This window comes from Oryctolagus cuniculus, chromosome 1, assembly GCF_051225735.1.
Source record: "Oryctolagus cuniculus isolate XC-2025 breed Fujian yellow rabbit chromosome 1, ASM5122573v1, whole genome shotgun sequence".
Classification (NCBI taxonomy): domain Eukaryota; kingdom Metazoa; phylum Chordata; class Mammalia; order Lagomorpha; family Leporidae; genus Oryctolagus; species Oryctolagus cuniculus.
The window spans coordinates 41,181,522-41,201,733 of record NC_142867.1 but is presented as its reverse complement, the minus strand read 5'-3'; the positions used below and the strand labels follow the sequence as shown (position 1 = coordinate 41,201,733).

At 36.2% G+C, this 20,212-nt stretch overlaps 1 protein-coding gene across 2 annotated transcripts in view; it reads left to right on the top strand.

Moving 5' to 3' along the window:
• LUZP2 (leucine zipper protein 2) overlaps nucleotides 1–20,212 on the top strand; it is a 527,801-nt gene that overhangs the window by 476,806 nt on the left and 30,783 nt on the right. For both annotated transcript variants that reach the window (XM_051852030.3, XM_008268979.5), the window contains exon 10: nucleotides 7,150–7,242. In XM_051852030.3, the coding sequence (XP_051707990.1) occupies nucleotides 7,150–7,242 (93 nt within the window). The remainder of the gene's footprint in view (nucleotides 1–7,149; nucleotides 7,243–20,212) is intronic.

The window sequence follows — 20,212 nt, the reverse complement described above, 5'->3', positions numbered from 1 at the left end:
AAAAGAAAAGAACAAACGGCGCTTATCGGTGTTCAGTAGACTTTATTGGAGAAAGTAGACGTGACAGAGGTAGAAAGGAAGGAGGAAAGGAGAGGAGAGAGAGAGAGAGCTTCCTCCTCACACCCACGGCTTATATACAAAATGTGACCAATCAGGAGCAAGCTAGAGTCCATGCATCAGGCACACCAATCCGGTCTCTGTTCACGTGAAGGGCACGCGTCCTTCGGCCAATCAGGTGAGGTGTCACGCAGCAGGCAGGCAGGCAGACTCACTGCGGGGGAGTCCTGGCGCCATCTTGTTGTTTACCGCAACCTCGATCCCTCCGCCTCCAGAGAGCGAGCCCCGCCAGTTGGAAAGCCCCCGGTCAAAACTGAAAGTAAAAACCTCCGCCTAGCTATGCCGCCGCGGACTATTCCCCGACATCTAACCACCAATGTTACTATTTTTAGAGATAAAGCTTTTATGAAAGTACTTAAATTTAAGTCAGAGGAGTAGGAACTTGATCTGGTGGATTCATGTCGTGAGGAGACCTAGAAGCGAGTTCCTCTTGTTGTCAAGATAGGGAGGGAAGGTGGACATCTGCAAGGTTGGAAGAGAGCCCGGCTTTGTAGCCTCCAGAACTTTTAAAACCCCTACCTGTTATTTTTGTTATAGAAGCCTGCATTGATTAATACATGAGATAATTTTCTCATCTCGAAATCCTTTATCCTCACATCCTTCGTCATCAAAGGTAATCAGTCTTTTTCCATAGGAGATTGACATATCGTTTTGGGGACCACCACCACTCTTTAGTCCACTGCAGAAACTAATATTTGGTCCACACATCCTCTGAGTAAGAGGGAATTTTCTACATTTTCAATTAAACAATAAATCTTCAAGCAATAGTTGTCTCATGAATGTCAGATACTACTTTAGAGTCAGTTTCTTCCCTTTTAAAATAAAACAACATAAAAATGATAGCAAAAATACTCTGAGATTTAAGTGTGTTTTTTTTTTACCCCATTTGACAAAGTGGCAGGAAACAGAGGGCCTTCCAAGATATATAAACCGTCAGAGACTCTGTTCTATTTAATTGCTATTCTAGTATTGGAATTCATGTTTCTTTGACTCCAAAATGTATGATCATTCCCCAAAGTCAGTTCTCATTGTGGTATTAATTCATCAGATTCAATAAGGCTTCTTTCCAGAAGCAGCCATCTCAGAACAGCAAAAGCCCATATTAAGACTTACATTTATTACATTTAAAAGCAAATGATTGTTCAATTAAATACTTTGTTTCTATATTTAAAAATAATATTCCAAACATCAGAATTCACACTGGTGAAGTAATATGTAGTTTTCCTTTATCAAAAACAATTAATATATGTAGTTTTAATCATGAAGTGACATTAAGTGGCACAACTTCAGTACTGATATAAAAGTAGAAAAACTGCCATGTCAGTTACTTAATAGATGACCTCGGAGGTAACCTCTCTCAAATATTTGAAGTAGGAAAACAGCACTATCATTATTTACCTGTACTCCTTCTTAGCTTAATGATGAATGAAACCCCTTTAGGCCCATACGAATTATTACAGGCATCTAGCCTGGTAGATGGCAAATTGAATATTTTGTCCTGGGCATTTTTCCTGCTTTAAGCCAATTCTATAATCTGGGAACATTTTCGTAAGTGTACCATATTTGCATGAAGATATATAATTAAGTAACCGTGTATATTTATTAATTTGCTTCGTAGTTGTGTTTTCAAGACTATACCATAAAATATAGTTTCCAGCCTTGGTGAAACTCTTTTGAACATCTGTAGCTGGACTGAGCTTTCTCCCTATTGGTTCCCATAGTAAACCACTATTCAGCACTTGTGTCGTATTGCCTGTTCCAGTTTGTTTTGTTTTGTTTTGTTTTTCCATTTTCTCCCTGTGTCTTCCAGGCCTCCGTGATTACATGCTATAAAAACATATTTGACAAAATGAAATGAAAAGAGCTAATTGTTGAAAAATCAGGGATTTACCATACTAAGAAGACAGGAGAAACAAGCCTGGGGACAGGCAAAAACACAGACTGCTCCAAAATATTGGACTCATAAACCAATAGAAAGTTTTTATTATTGAAAAAAGAATTACACACCTTTTCGTTTGTAACTTTTGCTTAATCTGACCATTTAAATTCCAAAAATGAAGTTACTAATGATCTCACTTGAATCATGTACTTGCTTCTTGGACAGGTTACAAGTTTTGAAACACAAAATAGTATTTGGAATATACCATACCGTGAGAGAATGGCAATCCTTCAGAACCAAATTAGGGACTATTATGAAAGTAGAAGCAATGATCAGCATTTATGAAGGAACTGATAGGAGCTCTGTTTTTAGGTTTTAATGTCAGTTCTAAACATGGTGCTGTTAAAGGGTTAAAGTACAATAACTGTCTGTTGATTCACATTGCTGAATGTAATTCACAGGTGACATTTTAGATTTCTCTAAGCATAAATATACCTCTTCCCCTTTAATTGTTATCTTGGCTTTACCTTACAAAATATCTCATAAATAAATGATGAAAAGGGAAAAATATAAACAGAACTTTAGTGAGTGCAAATTACATTCCTGGGATGCAATGATGAATAAGGCATAGTATCTTATCTTTACAACCTGCCAGCCTAAAACAGTCCAATGTTTAAGCAAACAACTAGGCTTATTTATACCTTCTGCTTCCAAAAGGGTATATGGCCATCATATTATCTACATAACCCAAAATTAAAAACTGAAAAATTTTCACCCATAATAAATTTTCTCCCAAATCCACTCTGTATTTTTATACCTGTCAATTATAAATGTAAAACATATACAGTATCATTTTATATTATATATGTATAAACATCATAAAAATGTCATGGACACACATAGTTTTATATGGATGGCAAGAAAATAAGAATATGCATTATATGCCAAAGGGACGTAGATCAGAAAATTTGTTCTATAAATCAAGGTTGTGACTTTTTTGGTTGCTTTGTTCAAGGCTCTTGTCCCCATACAAAATAGGAATTCAAAGCCTGAACACAAGTAAAGCACAAAAGTGGGAGCAGGATTTATTGTGAATATGGTCAAACCCACAACGAAAGATGAGAAAGGGAGAGGGAGAGGGAGAGGGAGTGATGGGTGAGGAGAAAGAGAGAGAGAGAGAGAGAGAGAGAGAGAGAGAGAGAGAGATTTTCCCATTCTGTGGACCCCTTTATTGGACTGGAGATGGTGTCTGCATTGAACAGACAAATGGTGTGGAGATTGAGCAGGGTTCAGGGTGTGTGATGTCTTCTGGGAAGCTTTCCATGGCATTTCCACATGGAGCTCAATGCACATGTTCCTGCCACCCTCTTGGTGCTGGAGGAAACTCACGTGCATCATGGGAAAATCATTGCTGAATTGACACGCAAAGGAGTGGAGTTGAGATGCAGGGCTAGAGACAGAAACTAGAAATTCTTCCAGTTCTTTGATTACTTGACTCCTTGTCCAGCCTCATATCCCCAAGACTAACTGCAATTTTATGATGATTAAGCTAGTACATAGATATCAAACAGATCAATGGATGAGAAAACAAAACATGTGGATAGATAAACCAGCTCTTACTATATGATTTTGTTGGGAGGCACCTTAAAAATGGACTGTTCAAAAATTACTAAAGAGAAACTGCATGTGTATATCGACAAAGATTAGAAGCAACATTGATAAATAAAATAGTTATTACTAGAATGCAGTTTTCCATTCCCACTAATGCTTTTGTACATTAAAATAAATTTACAAAGCAATGTCAGGACTTTCCGTTATCTGAAGGTTCAAGTGGAACAAAATACTCTAAAATCATTCCTTCCTGTTAGTGTGATTTAATTCCTTCTTCATGTTTTGCAGTAGTAGTTCTTGCTGAGAGTGTCAGGGGGAGACTCTTTTCCAGTACTATTGCTTGTTTATTCTCCCTATTCTTTTAACCTGTTTTCTCAAAGCATCTGTAAGTGTGAGTCATGGGAACACAGGTGGTAGATGTTCAGTAGATTAGAGCTGGAATAAATATCTATTTTGGTTCTTGTTAAAAGTGATTTTCTTTTTTAACACTTCTATCCTAATATTGCTTACCTATTTATGTGTCCCAAGTGCTTTAAACTCCCTTATAATAATGTAATAGTTCCTTCTTGCTACAAACATGCCTCTCAATTTTTTCCCTCTGCAGAATTCTCTAAATGTCATAGATTCTAACATTTTTCTCAAATGACTATTTTATTTAGTGTCCAGTCTTTTCAGTGACCAATATCGATACTACATTTCGGTATATTTCAACCTTTTTAGTTTGAATCATCTATCTGGTAATTTTAATTGCTTCTTTTTTGACTTTCCGATGCTAATTCTCTTCTGTTCCATCTTTAGCTATGCAATGCTGCCACATCATGTTGACAGGGCTTCTTCATACATCTGCTTAAAACATGGGAGACTTCATTTGACTACTAAATTTAAGCATGATTGTAGTTCAGTTTTGTGGTTTCCTCTCCATTCTGTAGCGCGCTTTCCTTGGTTGCTCTGCTTCCCTATAAACTAACATGCTAGCCATTGATTCGTCTTCCTCTGTGTCTTTGCTTAAATTATTTTCCTCACTGGGACACTGTCCCTAATGCTTACCCTAGGCTTAATCATTCAGAGACCCATTTTACATTTAACACTTTGCATCAAGCCTATTCTCATTCTCCCACATGAGATTGACCACCATCATTTGAAAATATGTACAGCCTTGCTTGTGTCCCCTCTTCCTTAATGCACTTTATATTGTTATTTATGTGAATAGCAAATTGTGTAAATTCTGTAGACAAAAACAATCCTTTGCTATCTTTCTATCCACCAAAGTCATTCTGCTCTGAATGCTTGACTGTTCTTTGAATTATTTAAGTGCTAGCTCTAAAGATTATTGAAGACATTTAATAGGATTAGAAAGCAGAAATTTATTTTCTTGCTTAATTGCCTTTTTTATTCTTAGAGAAGATACACAAGGGAGATCAGAAATAGGAATCCTAGACAATGAAAAAATGGGAGAGAAGGAGAGTAAACAGATATAAACTCTAAAAGTTTTCTGGATTTTATTTAATGAGTTACATTTCTTTAAATATAAAGAGGAATTTGTTAACTTTATTTGCTTATTTTTATGCCCATGTCTAGGATTTGGGTTACTTAATATGGGAACTACTTTGTGAATTTAGTTACCTTATTTTATGTTTCTTTTATAGTCTATTAGGGGCCGGCGATGCGGCTCACTAGGCTAATCCTCCACCTAGCGGTGCCGGCACACGAGGTTCTAGTCCCGGTCGGGGCGCCAAATTCTGTCCTGGTTGCCCCTCTTCCAGGCCAACTTTCTGCTGTGGCCCAGGTGTGCAGTGGAGGATGGCCCAAGTCCTTGGGCCCTGCACCCCATAGGAGACCAGCATAAGTACCTGGCTGCTGCCATGGGATCAGCACGGTGCACCGGCCGCAGCGTGCCTGCCGCGGCGGTCATTAGAGGGTGAACCAACAGCAAAAGAAGACCTTTCTCTCTGTCTCTCTCTCTCACTGTCCACTCTGCCTGTCAAAAAATTAAAAAGAAAAATAGTCTATTAGATTCATTAAATTTTTGCACTTAATATTCTATCAGGTTTTGTTATATATTTCTGTTAGCCCTCACAAAGCGCACTGAACACTGGAGTAAGGGAAAGAGTTTATTGGGGAAAACCCAGCAAACTGGAGGGGAGGGATGAAGAAAGATAACAGAGAGAAAGAGAGGATAAGAGAGAGAGAGACAGAGGAGAGGAGCTAGTGAGGAGAGAAGATAGAGCAGAGAGACGAGAGGAGGAGAGGAGCAGAGGAGGAGAGGAGAGCAGATGAGAGGAGCCAAGAGAGCAGGAAAGAAGAGCCAAGAGGAAGGAACCAAGAGAGAAGAGAGAAGCCAAGAGAGCCATGTTCAGGAACAGGCCCTTTTAAAACTTTGCCTGAGGGCAGGCAGGGAAGCAGGAGCAGCAAATCCCTTTAGGATGGGGGTGGAGCTGGACAACAGAGGTTGGGCTCTGTGGCCACCTGGCTTCCAGCAATGGCAGTGGGAGCCAGGGCTTAGGATGTAAATCAGGGTGTAGATCGCGCCATAGATAAAACTGTGCCAGTTTCCTAACAGGTTTATTTAGTGTTTTGAGTTTATTTCTGTAAAGAGATTATTTTTGTAAGATTTTTCCCTGCCAAAGCTTTTAATTGCTTATGGAAAAATTAAGTGAGTATTGAAGGCAGTACTGGTGAAAAATCCTAGTGAGATTTAAGTACTCTGACGAGGCCATGATTTACTCTTAGATTTTTTGAACCCACATTATTTAGAAACCTCATTTCATCCACCTCCATGATCCATTTTGTTAAAAGTTTCAGATTCAGGCACCTTGGTATGCACCAAATTTTCTGTTTCTCCACCTAGTAGGGTAACCTCACGGACTGATGGACATGACATCAAATGCAAATTAGTTCTGCCAAAGTTTCACATATAAGTTTGACTGTACAATCTTAGATCTGCCTATAGCAATCTTTACATTACATTCTTTTATCTGCTGTAATAAAATTAGCATTCCCTTCTCTGACCAGAATCTGGAGTGAAAATTGTTTTGACTTTTGATTAAATGTTTCCAGAGAGATGACTTCTAGAATAATATGTAGGGTCTTGAGAGGTTTAAAGTAGTCTAATTAGTTTGTGAGGAATTGGGGTGAATATGCAAACTGTGATACTTAATAATTTTTTTTCCTTAGGAGTAAAATGGGTTATGTACTTATTCAAATATACTGTAGGTTAAAATAATGGAAAAGGACAGGATTTTATATTTTGAACAATCAGGATCCTCAAAATAAAATTTTACTGCACAAAACATTGATATTTTCACTGGGAAAACAATCCCACTGTATATCACTAATGCAAAACTGAATAGAATTTATGCTGTTTATTTCAAAGTTAAGAATTTTTAAGATCTCCAGTATACATACAATTTTAATTTTATTATTTTTTATTGAATACAAAATTGACATTTTATCATGTGTTGCAGTAACCACGTGAATTTATTAAACCTAATTCTCTTTTTTTTAATTATCTCTCCTTTTCTTTTTCTTTGTTTCTCTTGAAGCTTCAACAAAGTGCTCCTCGACACAATGAGAGTTCTCAAGTTGAGTCAAGAAAGAAAGAAAATCCAAGTACCACTGTGTGTGATTCTCAAGATGTAAGGTTAACTTTAAACAGATTTTACAGCATCAAACATGAATATCATTTCATAAGTATTTAAAAAATACTAGTTTATGCCACCAAAAAGCTCCATATATGTATGTAACATCTGATGTCTAAGTAAATGCTTTTAAATGCTTAGATTTTTTGAACCCATGTTGTTTAGAGACCTCATTTCATCCACCTCCATGATCCACTTTTTTTTTTTTATTTTATTTAATGAACATAAATTTCCAAAGTACAGCTTATGGATTACAAACTCCCCCCCCCCCATAACTTCCCTCCTACCCACAACACTCCCCTCTCCCACTCCCTCTCCCCTTCCATTCATATCAAGATTAATTTTCAATTATCTTTATATACAGAAGATCAATTTAGCATATATTAAGTAAAGATTTCAACAGTTTGCACCCACACAGAAACACAAAGTGTAAAATACTATTTGAGTACTAGTTATAACATTAATTAAACACCTAAGAGTAATTATGTATTAATTACAGAGTTCAACTAATAGTTTTAACTAGAACTAAAAGGGTAAAGTATTAAGTTCTTTTTTTTCTTTTTTTTTGCTTGTTATATAGTTTTTTTTTTTATTTAATAAATGTGAATTTACAAAGTGCAACTTTTGTATTGTTGTGGCTTCCCCCCCAACCTCCCTCCCTCCCGTGACCCTCCCCTCTCCCACTCCCTCTCCCATCCCGCCCTTCATCGAGTTTCATTTTCAATTACCTTCATATACTGAAGATCAACTTAGTATATACTAAGCAAGGATTTCAACAGGCTGTACTCACACAACCACACAAGGTATAGGGTTCGACTAGTAGTGTTGTTTTTAAGTTTCATAGTAGAACACATTAAGGACAGAGATCCTACGTGGGGAGCATGTACCCAGTGACTGCCGTTGTTGATTTAACAATTGGCACTCTTATTTTATGACATCAGCAATCACCCGAGACTCTTGCTATGAGCTGTCTAGGCTATGGAAGCCCCTTGAGTTCACCGACTCTGACTTGTTTAGTCAAGGCCGTATCACAGTGGAGGTTCCTTCCTCCCTTCAGAGAAAGGCACCTCTCTCCTTGATGGCCTGTTCCTTCTGCTGGGTTCTTGTTCACCAGGATCTTTCATTTAGATTTTTTTTTTTTTTTTTGCCACCGTGTCATGGCTTTCCATGCCTGTGAGACACTCATGGACCTTTTAGCCAGATCCGAATGTCCCAAGGGTTGATTCTGAGGCAGGAGTGCTGCCATCCTATGAGTCTGCTGTGTGTCCTGTTTCCCCTGCAGGATCATTCTCTCCCTTTTAATTCTATCCTTCATTATTTGCTTACACTGGTCTTATTTGTGAAATCTCATCAACACATACCCTATCTTTTTGATCGGTTGTGTATTTATACTTACATGATCCACTTTGATAAAAATTTCAGACTCAGGCACCTTAGCGTGTACAGAAATTTCTGTTTGTCCACCTACTAGAGTATCCTCACAGACTGATGGACATAAAAACAAATGCAAATTACTTTTAAATGCAAGAATGAAAATGCTCTTTGGATATAAATTAGGCTGGGGTCCCATTAGGAAATATAGCCATATTATTAGGACAATTGTGAATGTGAATTTTTGGAGGTAAGTGGGTTGCAATAGGTTTAGCAATATGGTCATTTTTTTACATTTAGCTGTTGAAGTCTTAAAACCAAAAGCAAAGAAAAAAATTTTTCCATGGGATGTGATTATGCAGTATTGTCCACATAAAGCAAATAGAATCAATTATAGAGACATCATATTAGAAAGATATTTCTGGGGCAAGCATTGTGGAGCAGTGGGTAAACCCACTGCCTGTGACATCAACATCCCTTATGGGCAGCGGTTCGAATCCTGGATGCTCTACTTCTGATACAGAACCTGCTGCTATGCCTGGGAAAGCAGCAGAAGATGGAGCAAATTCTTGAGCCCCTACACTCACTTGAGAGACCTGAATGTAATTCCAGGCTTCCAGATTCAATCTGACCCAACCCTGGCTGTTGTAGCCATTTGGGGAGTGAACCAAGGGATGGGATAGTTCTTACTATCTCTTTCTCTCTCTCTCTCTCTTGCTCTGTAACTCTGCCTTTCAAAAATATATAAATGATTCTTTTAAAAAAGATATATCTAATCTTGCAGTAATAATTTGAAATATGAAACTTGCTCCCTGTGAGTTTTTCACCCAAAATATGCACAGTGAAATTTAGTTCTCAGATTTTGGCAGAATTAAGTTTGTACATCTGTTATGTCTAGATTTGACAAACAATGAATGACAATAACTGTGTTGAGCAGATTAAGGGTTATTCTTCAATCCACAATAGAAAGTGTTTCCTGAAACTACTAATGCTGGAATAAAGTCCAGAGGTAGCTAATGAAAATAAGGTGAAATAGAAAAATATGTTAACCAAATCATTCTTTTTTTAACTCATTGGCTGCCAATTTGGATTAGTAAACTAATTTCAAAATGATTTTGCCTTCAATAGCTCTATATATTAAACATATACTCAAACCATTCAATTTAAATATACAGCTAATGAGAAGTAGAAATAAAATATTCTGCGGTTTACCTCTGTGCAAGGAGAGAGCAATTTTATTCTAGGTTGTAGAATGGCTAAATTCTTGTACAAATTTTCAATGACAGGAAGATACTAGAACCGTATGGTTAGAAAATATGTGCAGAAAGTGGTGTGATATGAGTTTAAAAACACTTGGAGCCAGAAAGTGAGAGGTCCTGAGTTTCCAAGCTAAAGAATTCAGTTTTATTTCGGGAGATAGTTAATGTTTTCAAGCATGAGAGTGCTTCAAAAAGTTCATGAAAAATAAAATAAAAAAGATAAGATTATTTTGGTGTAAAATTTTTGGAAATCATATACACGGGTATTGGTGTCTAACTGAATAGTAAGACAATGACATTAATTTTATGGAGTATATTTTTATGCTGCCATGCATTTTTCTGAAGCTACATAAAAATATCTTTTTTTCAGAGGCAAACTAAAACATTCCATGTGATTTGCTGAGATTCCACAGAGCAACATTCTGGTCTACTTTTCTTAATGGCAATTGTGCCTGCTCAGAATCAGTTCTATTGTATTGTTTGTTTCCCTTCCCTTCCACTTACATTGTTGTCTCTGTCATAACTCTCTTCCTTCAATGTGGTCCATCCACAGCTACTGCTTTTAACTTGAGTCTACAAAGCCAGAGACTCAAGCTCTAATTTTTGTGACTTTATTGAATGTACAAACATACTGAGAAAACAAAACACAATTCCACTTTAAAGGAAAATACACAATCCAATTCTTGTCCATTTTCTGCATTTATATTCTTTGTGTGTATATGTGTGTGTATGTGTGTGTGTGTTTATTTTAGAACATGGATATATAAGTTTTTATAGCATTTCTTTATTTTGAGATTAAACCAATTGTACTTTTATATAGGGAGAGACAATAGAAGAGAGAATTGTCTAATTTAATAAACTAGTTTTTATTTATTTGAAAGAGTTACAGAGGGAAAGAGGAGAGCAGAGAAAGAGATCCTCTATCCACTGTTTCACACCCCAAATGGCTGCAATGCCTGGAGGCAGAAGCTTCATCTGGGTCTCCAAGTTGGGCATGGGCTCAAGGACTTGAGTCATCTTCCTCTGTTTTCCCAGACCATTAGCAGGGAGCTGGATCAGAAGTGGAACAGATTGGGCTGAAATTGGCACCCATACAGGGTGCCAGCACTGCAGGTGGCAGCTTAACCCACTGGGGCCACAGTGCTGGCCTCTTAATTTTGTTGTCAGTGCTCTTATTTAGTAAACAGCATCTTATTTTAATTTTTAAAATTGTTTTTCTACCTTATAAAACAAAAGCATTCAGAAAATATTGAATTAAGAAATTTCAGTAATAAAAATAAAATAAAATATGTACCTACGTTAAGCTAAAAATAGTAACAAATGGGGCAGGCAACAGAATGTAAAAAAGAGAGATCTATCAGACTCTGATCAAGTGCAGACATTGGAACAAAGTCTACTATATGCTGCAAATTTATTTTTTGTGTAAGACAACAATATTATTATTAAAAAAGAAAATGCATAAATGGAGACATACTGAGTTAACTTCTGCCTATTTGTTTCTGTGTAGAAGTTAGTATTCTCTTAATTATTGTGAAAAAAAGTCATGTTTTCTAATATGCCTGTTTTTTTTTAAAGATTTATTTATTTATTTTAAAGGCAGAGTTACATGGAGGCAAAGGCAGAGAGACAGAGAGAGAGAGAGAGAATCTTCCATCTCTTGGCTCACTCCCCAAATGGCCTCAAAGGCTAGAGCTGAGCCAATCCAAAGCCAGGGGCCTGGAGCTTCTTCTGGGTCTCCCATGCAGGTCCAGGGTCCCAAGGACTTAGTCATCTTCTACTGCTTTCCCAGATCATGGCAGAGAGCTGGATCGGAACGGGGGCAGCTGGGACTCAAACAAGCACCCATATAAGATGCTGGCACTGCAGACGGTGGCTTTACCCTCTATGTCACTTTGCAGGCCCTCAATATACCTTTGTAAAGAACCAATCCCTATTTAATTCCTATCTTTGGTTCTAGAAAACAATGAACTTGGCTTCTGTGTGTATCAATTTGTTTTTTCCAAGAATTTTGTAATTTTAAATTGTTCATAGATATGATCTTTGGCAGGCAGCTTCTTTTATGCATCATGGTGATTTTCAGTTTACCGATGCTACAATATTTTGTCCTTTTTTTTGCTAAATAGAATTTCTTTTTATGATTACACCACATTTTAATTATCCATTCACCAGTAGCTAACTTCTGGGTTGTTTTCATTTTGTAGCTATCATGAATAACAATGCTATGAACATTTATTTGAATATCTTCTGAAAACCTCTGTTTTAATTTCTTTTCAGTAGATACCTAAAAGTGGAATTGCTGAGTTTTATGGTAAATGTATGCCTAACTTTCAAGAAAGAAATTGTTTTCTGAAGTGGCTACATTGCTTTAAAATCTCATTAGCAATGTATTAGAATTCTAGTTTCTCTGCATCTTTGTTACCACTTGCTTCTTTGTTAGAAAACAAATGCTAGTGATTGTAAAATCAGATTCATTTTTGTTTAATTTACTAATTTCCTTATGATTAATGATGTTGGGTATATTTTCATGTCATATTGGCAATTCATATATTTCTTCAGGAAAATTACTTTTCTAATTTTTCCTATGGTTTAATTAACTTGTTATTTTCTGGATATAAATCCTTTATCAGGGATGGGCTTGAAAATATTATCTTTTTATTTTTCTTAATGGTGTTTTTCAAAAACATAAGGGACCATTTTACATAGTTGCAGATTCACAGAATAATTGAGAAATGGTACATAGAGTTCTAAAGTCAACCAGAAAACTTTTGGTTACTGATTTCCAGGTTAATCCCATTGCAGTTTTAAGGAATGCTTTGCATTGTTTATATTCTTTCAAATTTGTTTTAATGTATATAATTGCTCGGAATACAGTAATTTTTATGAACATTTCAGGTCAATTTGAGAAAAATATGTATTTTATTTTTGTCTAATAAAATATTCTACAAATATTAGATTCATGATACTATTCAATTCAACCATATCCTTATAGATTTCCTAACTCAGATCTGCGAATTATTGATAGAGAATTCCATTCTATTGCTTTATTCATTTTTATTAAAGAAATACTTTCATTTCTAAATGTATGTCTTTTATTTTCCCTCAGACAGATTGTAGATCTTTATTAGTATGGCATCTCTAGTTTTTTCTTTAAATCTGCCAAGCTGCGATGCCAGCCTCAGGAAGTATTTTCATATAGTAATAAAATATGTGCATAGGAGAAGCATTTTATAATCCTTTGATTATTTTCCATCTTTAGGTGAATAGACTTCAGAGCTATGACTCTCACCAGTGCACCTCAGATCTTTTTTTCCTCTCTTTCTCTTATTTGAAATTGTGAGCTTATATGGGGATCAAATGGGTATTTTCTTTCATTTATACCAGATAATACTTGAGTAGTATTTTTCTTTGCTGGGGAGGGCTTCATTGAGAAGAGTGTGCTAGGATTATGTCAAAGTGACTATTTTCCTCGGTATGGTCAAATACATGTGTTTAACTATCCTTGGATCTTCACGATTAAAACTCAATAGGGCCTCTGTAGTTTAAGCCTACAAAGGTATGGGTTCTCTCCTACCAGGACTAGGCCTCTAGGAGTTTCTGTATTTCATGGTTGCCCACATTCAGCCTTCAGCAACTTACTGAAAGATATCTAATAGTAACTAGTAGTCACTGACTTCAGTGGATTCTGCTTCAGGTTGCTTGTTTTTGTTCTCTGCATTCACCAGTCTATACATTTGGTGAGTAGTGGTTTGTCACATGTCAAATTTCTGATAGATAAGGAGATGTTTAGATTTTCAATGTATTCAGCTTTATGTCCTGTTGTGAAGGTGGAAGTCATGAACTCCAAGTCCTTTGATCTGAGAGTGGGAACCAAACAGAAGTTCTGAAGACAGTCTTTTGAAAGTATTTTTTTTTAGTTTCAATATAGTCCAGTCTGAGTTCTTTATTCATCTTTATACACACACACACACACACACACACTTTTACCTACTCCAAGAACAGAAGTACTTTTTCCTATGTTTCCTGAAATAAAATTATAATTTTATTTCCTGCCTTTAGACTTACTATATTTTTCTCTGGATTGTGTGTTAATTCCATGCTGATATTTACTTGTACCCATCTTCAAAACAATTTGCTTTAAAGAATATTCTTTCTCTATTGAGCTATTTTATCACCTTTGTAAAAAACAATTGAACACAATTATAAGTTCACTTTTCAACATTCAATTCACTTTCATTGATTTATATCTGTCATTTTAGCCAAGAACATTCCATATCTGTTTCAAAAAGACTAAAGAAAGCCTCACAGTAGTTAAATATTTTTGGTTGAACAGTAAGAAATTGACTGAAGCATAAAAGAATCAAATCAACTTCCCATTCTGTTTTTCCTCCCCAGCCTTCCATCTCAAATTTTTAGTTGGTCCCTTATTATTATTATATCAGAAGTCAAATATGTAGAATGAAACATACTTTATCAGTCTGTATTAATAGGCACATAGGATGAGGGACCTATTATTCTTATTCTGGATATACCATCATCATTTATCAAAGTCAACATTACAATTCCATTCTTTTTTGTACAGATCTCATCACAGGTTGACTTGAGCTCATTGTCAATTAAAATCTTTCCATCTAAGATCCAAATACAGCAAATTATTTGCGTTTTTGTGTATTAACAACTAATAATCTGTAAAATAAGAAAATCCCACTAATAATAAAATGAAAAAAGAGGCAAGTACTTAAGAATAATGAAAACAAAGTAAGTGCAAGACTTACACACTGAAAAAAAACTGTAAACTGTTGCTGAAAGGAATTTTAAAAGATCTAAGTAATTGGAGATTCAGCCTGTGTTTATGATTAGAAGAATTGTTATCATTCCCTCTCTTTGTCTCTCCCTTTCTCTTAGAACTCTTTCAAAATAGATAAATAAATCTTTAAAAAACCTAGGGGTGGAAGATGGCATTGTGGAGGAGCAGGCATCACATATGGTCACCATTTTGGGTCCTAGTTGCCCCACTTCTGATCCATCACCTGCTAATGGCATGGAAAGCAATGGAAAATGGCCCAAATCTTTGGGCCCTTGCACCTACAAGGAAGACTCTGAAAACTCCTGGCTCTTGGATTTGGTCTGGCCCAGCCCTAGCCATGGCAACCATATGGACAATGAACTAGCAAATGGATGCTATCTCTCTCTGTAACACTGACTTTCAAAATAAATAAATAAATCTTTTTAAAAAGGAAGAATTCATAATGTTAAATGATATTTTCTTAAGTTAATCCATAGAGAAAACTCAACCCCCAGGCCTGATGCTGTGGTGTAGTGGGTAAAGCCACCATCTGCAACACTGGCATCGCATTTAGGTGCAGTTGTATGTCCCAGCTGCTCCACTGTCAATCCAGCTCACTGCTAACAATCTGGAAAAAGCAGTGGAAGATTGCACAAGTGTTTTAGTCCCTACACCCACATGGGATACCCAGTAGAATCTTCTGGCTCCTGGTCTCTGCCTGGCCCTGTGCAGTCCATTGCCAGTAATGTAAAAAGGGAAACAGCAAATGGAAGATGTTTCTTTTTCTGTGTCTTTCCTCTCTCTCTATAACTCTGGCTTTCAAAATAAATAAATAAATATTCACTAAAGAAAAAAAGACATAATTTTTATCAAAATTTTATTGGGATGTTTCATTAAAATTGTCAAACTGATCCTGTTTTTACAAGGGAATGCAAGCCACAATGAATAGCCAATAATATCTTGAAAAGGGACTACAAAATGATAGCTTTTAACTTCCTACTTTGTAAACTTAATAAGTAATGTTGACATCTTACAGGTGTGTTATGATTATACATAATAGCAAATATGTCATGTTCTACCACATCATAGATGTCATTATTAGTTTCTTCAAAAAAACCTTCCCTGAAATTTAAATCTTAAAATGTTCTATGATCAAAGATCCAAAGTGGAAATTAAAGACTATGTTTATACTCAGCTCTTATTGTGCGTTTATTCCATTTCTTGCTTGTGCCGTATGCAACCTAGGCAATAGTGGTTAGGAAAATGGCTTTTGGAGTCCATTTTTTTGTTTGTTTTGTTTTGGTCACATACAGAACATGAAATGAATTGCTAAAGGCTCAATGCAATATTGGACTATCAGATTGGGGGATAGCTGGATTACTTTATAAGTGACTTTGCTTAAAAAACAAAATAAAAATAAATTTGCTTAAATGACCATATAGATTAAATTGAGAAAGTAAATGCTGTTCCTACTCCACACCATTTTCCTGCATCTTTCAAATTTACTGGATAATGCTTAATAGCATATAGACATTTAAATTTTAAATTTAGCATATGAAATTTTAATTTTAATTTAGAGACTAAGAATTACTGCTCAATATAAATGAATTTTGCAATTTTTGCCTACTACAAATAGCAAGCATTTAATTTTTCTTAAAATTATGAGGAAATGAAAACAAGAATAGCTCATGTTTAGGGCTCAGTTTCTTGCCATTACTATGAGGCTCTGACCAAAGAAAGTGTTTCAACAACAAAACATTCTCTAGGGCACTGAGAGAATAAAATGTGCAGAAAATAAATCCTAGAGCTGCAGGTAGAAAATCATGCCAGCTTTTTTCATTTTAAAGCAATTTTGGCAGAGTTTTAAGGAATCCTAGTTTGCTATTATATCCAATATTCATTGTGCAGTAGTTGATAGCTTGATGAGTTGTTGGCAGATGTTTGGTTAACACAATTTTTAGGCAAGTCATGGCCTGCAGTAATTGTGTTCAAAAACCAAACACTGTTGTCATTCTGGGATATACTCCATCAGACCATTTGAAGAGGTTGGCTTTATTGGAATCAGTCTTCATGCTGCTGTGATATTTTTCAAAGAAAGTAGGCATGCCTCCAGATAATTTCTGAATTATACATGACTTCCAAAACCTTCAGAAGATTTTATTTATTTCCCTATTAGATATAATTTTCCGTGTTTACTTTCATATAACATTTTGAATTGTGATTTATTTTCAAAACATTTTGAATAATGGTTAATCTGTTTATCTGGTAAATAAAGATAACCCAATAAGCCTGCTAATATTTATTATAAGAAACTTAGTCAATCTTAATTTGATAAATCATTTGACTACAATTTCCTCAACAAGATACATAATGGTTTTCTCCTCTCTATTTCTGTAGCTCTTGATGATTTCATTCTTTTTTTGTATGTTGATAATTTTATTAAGCTTCTCATTTTCAATTTGATAGTAAACATTTTGAGGACAAGAATATGAACATATTTCCATGGTAAATTAAGGTTCAGAAAGTGGAAGTGATTTTCTTAGAGACACCTGTTTAGGGACACTGCCTAAGTGTCAGACATTCCCTTCTACTATTGACTCCATCAAGTACATTCAGAGCCATTATGTAGATTCAGTGATACATTTTCTTTTATCTTTTGATTTCTAGTTTCTGACATTTTGAGTATTAAAACAATACTAAAATATGACAAGTCCATTTCTTATGCAAAGGTTGGATCATAGAAAGGTTTAGCTAAAACACAGCTTTGCTTCTAACTTCATATTTAATTCTATTTTTTGTCCTATGTAACACACACAGAAAAAACTTGTGCTGCTTTCACCACTATTGTATCACATCTTATTAGTGAAATTTGGCCAGCGCCGCGGCTCACTAGGCTAATCCTCCACCTAGCGGCGCTGGCACACCGGGTTCTAGTGCCGGTCGGGGCACCGGATTCTGTCCTGGTTGTCCAGCTCTCTGCTGTGGCCCTTGGAGGATGGCCCAAGTGCTTGGGCCATGCACCCCATGGGAGACCAGGAGGAGCACCTGGCTCCTGCCTTGGGATCAGCGCAGTGCGCAGGCCGCAGCGCGCCAGCGGTGGCGGCCATTGGAGGGCGAATCAACAGCAAAAAGGAAGACCTTTCTCTCTGTCTCTCTCTCCCTATCCACTCTGCCTGTCAAAAAAAAAAAAAAAAAAATTAGTGAAATTTTAGGTTGCCAAATTGAACATTTGCATTAATTATTATATATTATTTTAATGTTTAATAAAAAGGTCATAAGAGAAGTAACTAATCTCTCTTGTGAAGTAGAACTGTGATTTTTTTTTTTTACTACTGAAGACAAAGTTATAGCAACTTTCTAGGTCAGAAACAAAAACTGAAGAACTTGAAAATGAATCTATAAATCTTTCTATGTTTCTTTTTCTGATTTTTATTGATTTCTGAGAACAATGATAGAGTGTAATTAAAAATAAAAATCAAAGAGGCCATTCTCTTTTTGTAGGCATTCTGATGATTATTAATTCCATCATTGTGCAATTTTCAAAGGTTATTTTAAATATGTAACTTTATATTCATAAATGATTTACAAATGGGGTATTTCATCAAAGGCAAAGAGATGCATGTGTCATAATGAAATCTTTTGAAATATTTTGCTATCTAAACTATCTTAGATGTGCTGATCTGATGCTTCTACCTTTAGGAAGAACAACAGAAAGAAATTATAAAAGGCATTCTCCAAGATTATGTTAACTGAAGGAAGATTGAGTTTGATTAATGAGACTTTTTTCTTATCCTGCTACTTCATAACTACCAAAAGAAAATAAAGAAAGAAAAAACATACTTGGGGGAATTTCCTAGCAGCAATTCCTTTGGGAATGGTATCAAAGTTGATACCAGAATTATAAAATCAATGTGAATGAGCATCAGTGTTCTTATTTTCATCTATCACAGGAATTCATAAAACATACAAACTTCAGGCCAGCGCCGCGGCTCACTAGGCTAATCCTCCGCCTGTGGTGCTGGCACCCCGGGTTCTAGTCCTGGTTGGGGTACCAGATTCTGTCCCGGTTGCTCCTCTTCCAGTATAGCTCTCTGCTTTGGCCCGGGACGGTAGTGGAGGATGGCCCAGGTCATTGGGCCCTGCACCCACATGGGAGACCAGGAAGAAGCACCTGGCTTCTGGCTTAGGATAGGCACAGTACGCCAGCCATGGCGGCCATTTTGCGAGGTGAACTAACCAAAGGAAGACCTTTCTCTCTGTCTCTCTCACTGTCTAACTCTGCCTGTCAAAAAACAAACAAACAAAAAAACAAAAAACAAAAAAAAACATACAAACTTTAATGAAAAAATGAGATACTTAAGAAGTGACAGGAAAGATATAAACTAAATTTAAAACTTGTATAAAATATTCCGTTGTACATTTTGTATTTTTTTTTTAAATAATCTAACTCTTCTAACAACTGATTGAGGTAGGTACTATTTTTCGTATCTTACAGATAGGGATTCAGAACCTCAGTGAGTTGCAATAAGTTTCCCAATTTCATACAGCATAAGGGGTAAAGAAATTTTTCATGGTCTATTTAATGTAGTGGTTTATAAACAATGGATTTTTTTCCTCATAGTTCTGGATTCTAGGAAGTCCAGCTTGTTGTGCCAGGAAATCCAGTTATCTTCTCCCTGTAACACATAGTGGAAAGAGTGAAAGAGCTGTGTGAGACCTCTTTTATGAGGAGAATAATCCCATGAAGGCTCCATCCTCACACTCTATCACCTCTCCTTTGCTCTTACTCCTAAGAGCATCATCTTGGGAATAATGATCTCAACATAGGAATTTTGGATAGACATCAATATTCAGATCATAACAAAATTGGTGGGATAGGCTCGGTCTTCACTTTATTCACCTTGCTGTATTACCTATGTTATTTCATTTTGTTGTAATGGCAACATTTTGAATGTCAACATCAGGGGATGGTGTTTGACACAGTGACTAAGATGACACCAGTGACGCCCACCCACCATCTATATCAGAGTGCCTGGGTTCTAATCCTAGCTCTGCTCCCAATTTCAGCTTCCTGCTGAAGCATACCTGGGAGGCAGTAGGTGAAGGTGAAGGCAGTGGGGTCCCTGACATCCTTGGGTGATCCAGATTGCATTGAGGATCCTGATTGTGACCAGGTCAGCCCTGGCTCTTGTGGGCATTTGGGGAGTGAACCAGCAGGTGAGCATTGTCTCTAGAGCTCACTCCCTATCACTCTCTCCCTTTCCTTTGATGTTAATTCCATGGCATATTTTTCATAAAAAATTGTTCTTTGTTCTCTGAAATATTGTTGAGATGTAATGTTTTATATGTTTATTTGTTTCAATGTCATAATTTAGTGATCACAATACCAATGTTTGTAAGTGATGTTTAACGTTATTCTCCTATAAAATATCCAAGTGTAGGTACCTGAGTTTTTACTCACATTATTGCACAGCAGGAGATGGAGCTGACACTCAAAACTATTTGTGCATGACTCCATAGTCTGTTCTGTCCACATTACATCTGGGGTTCTGAT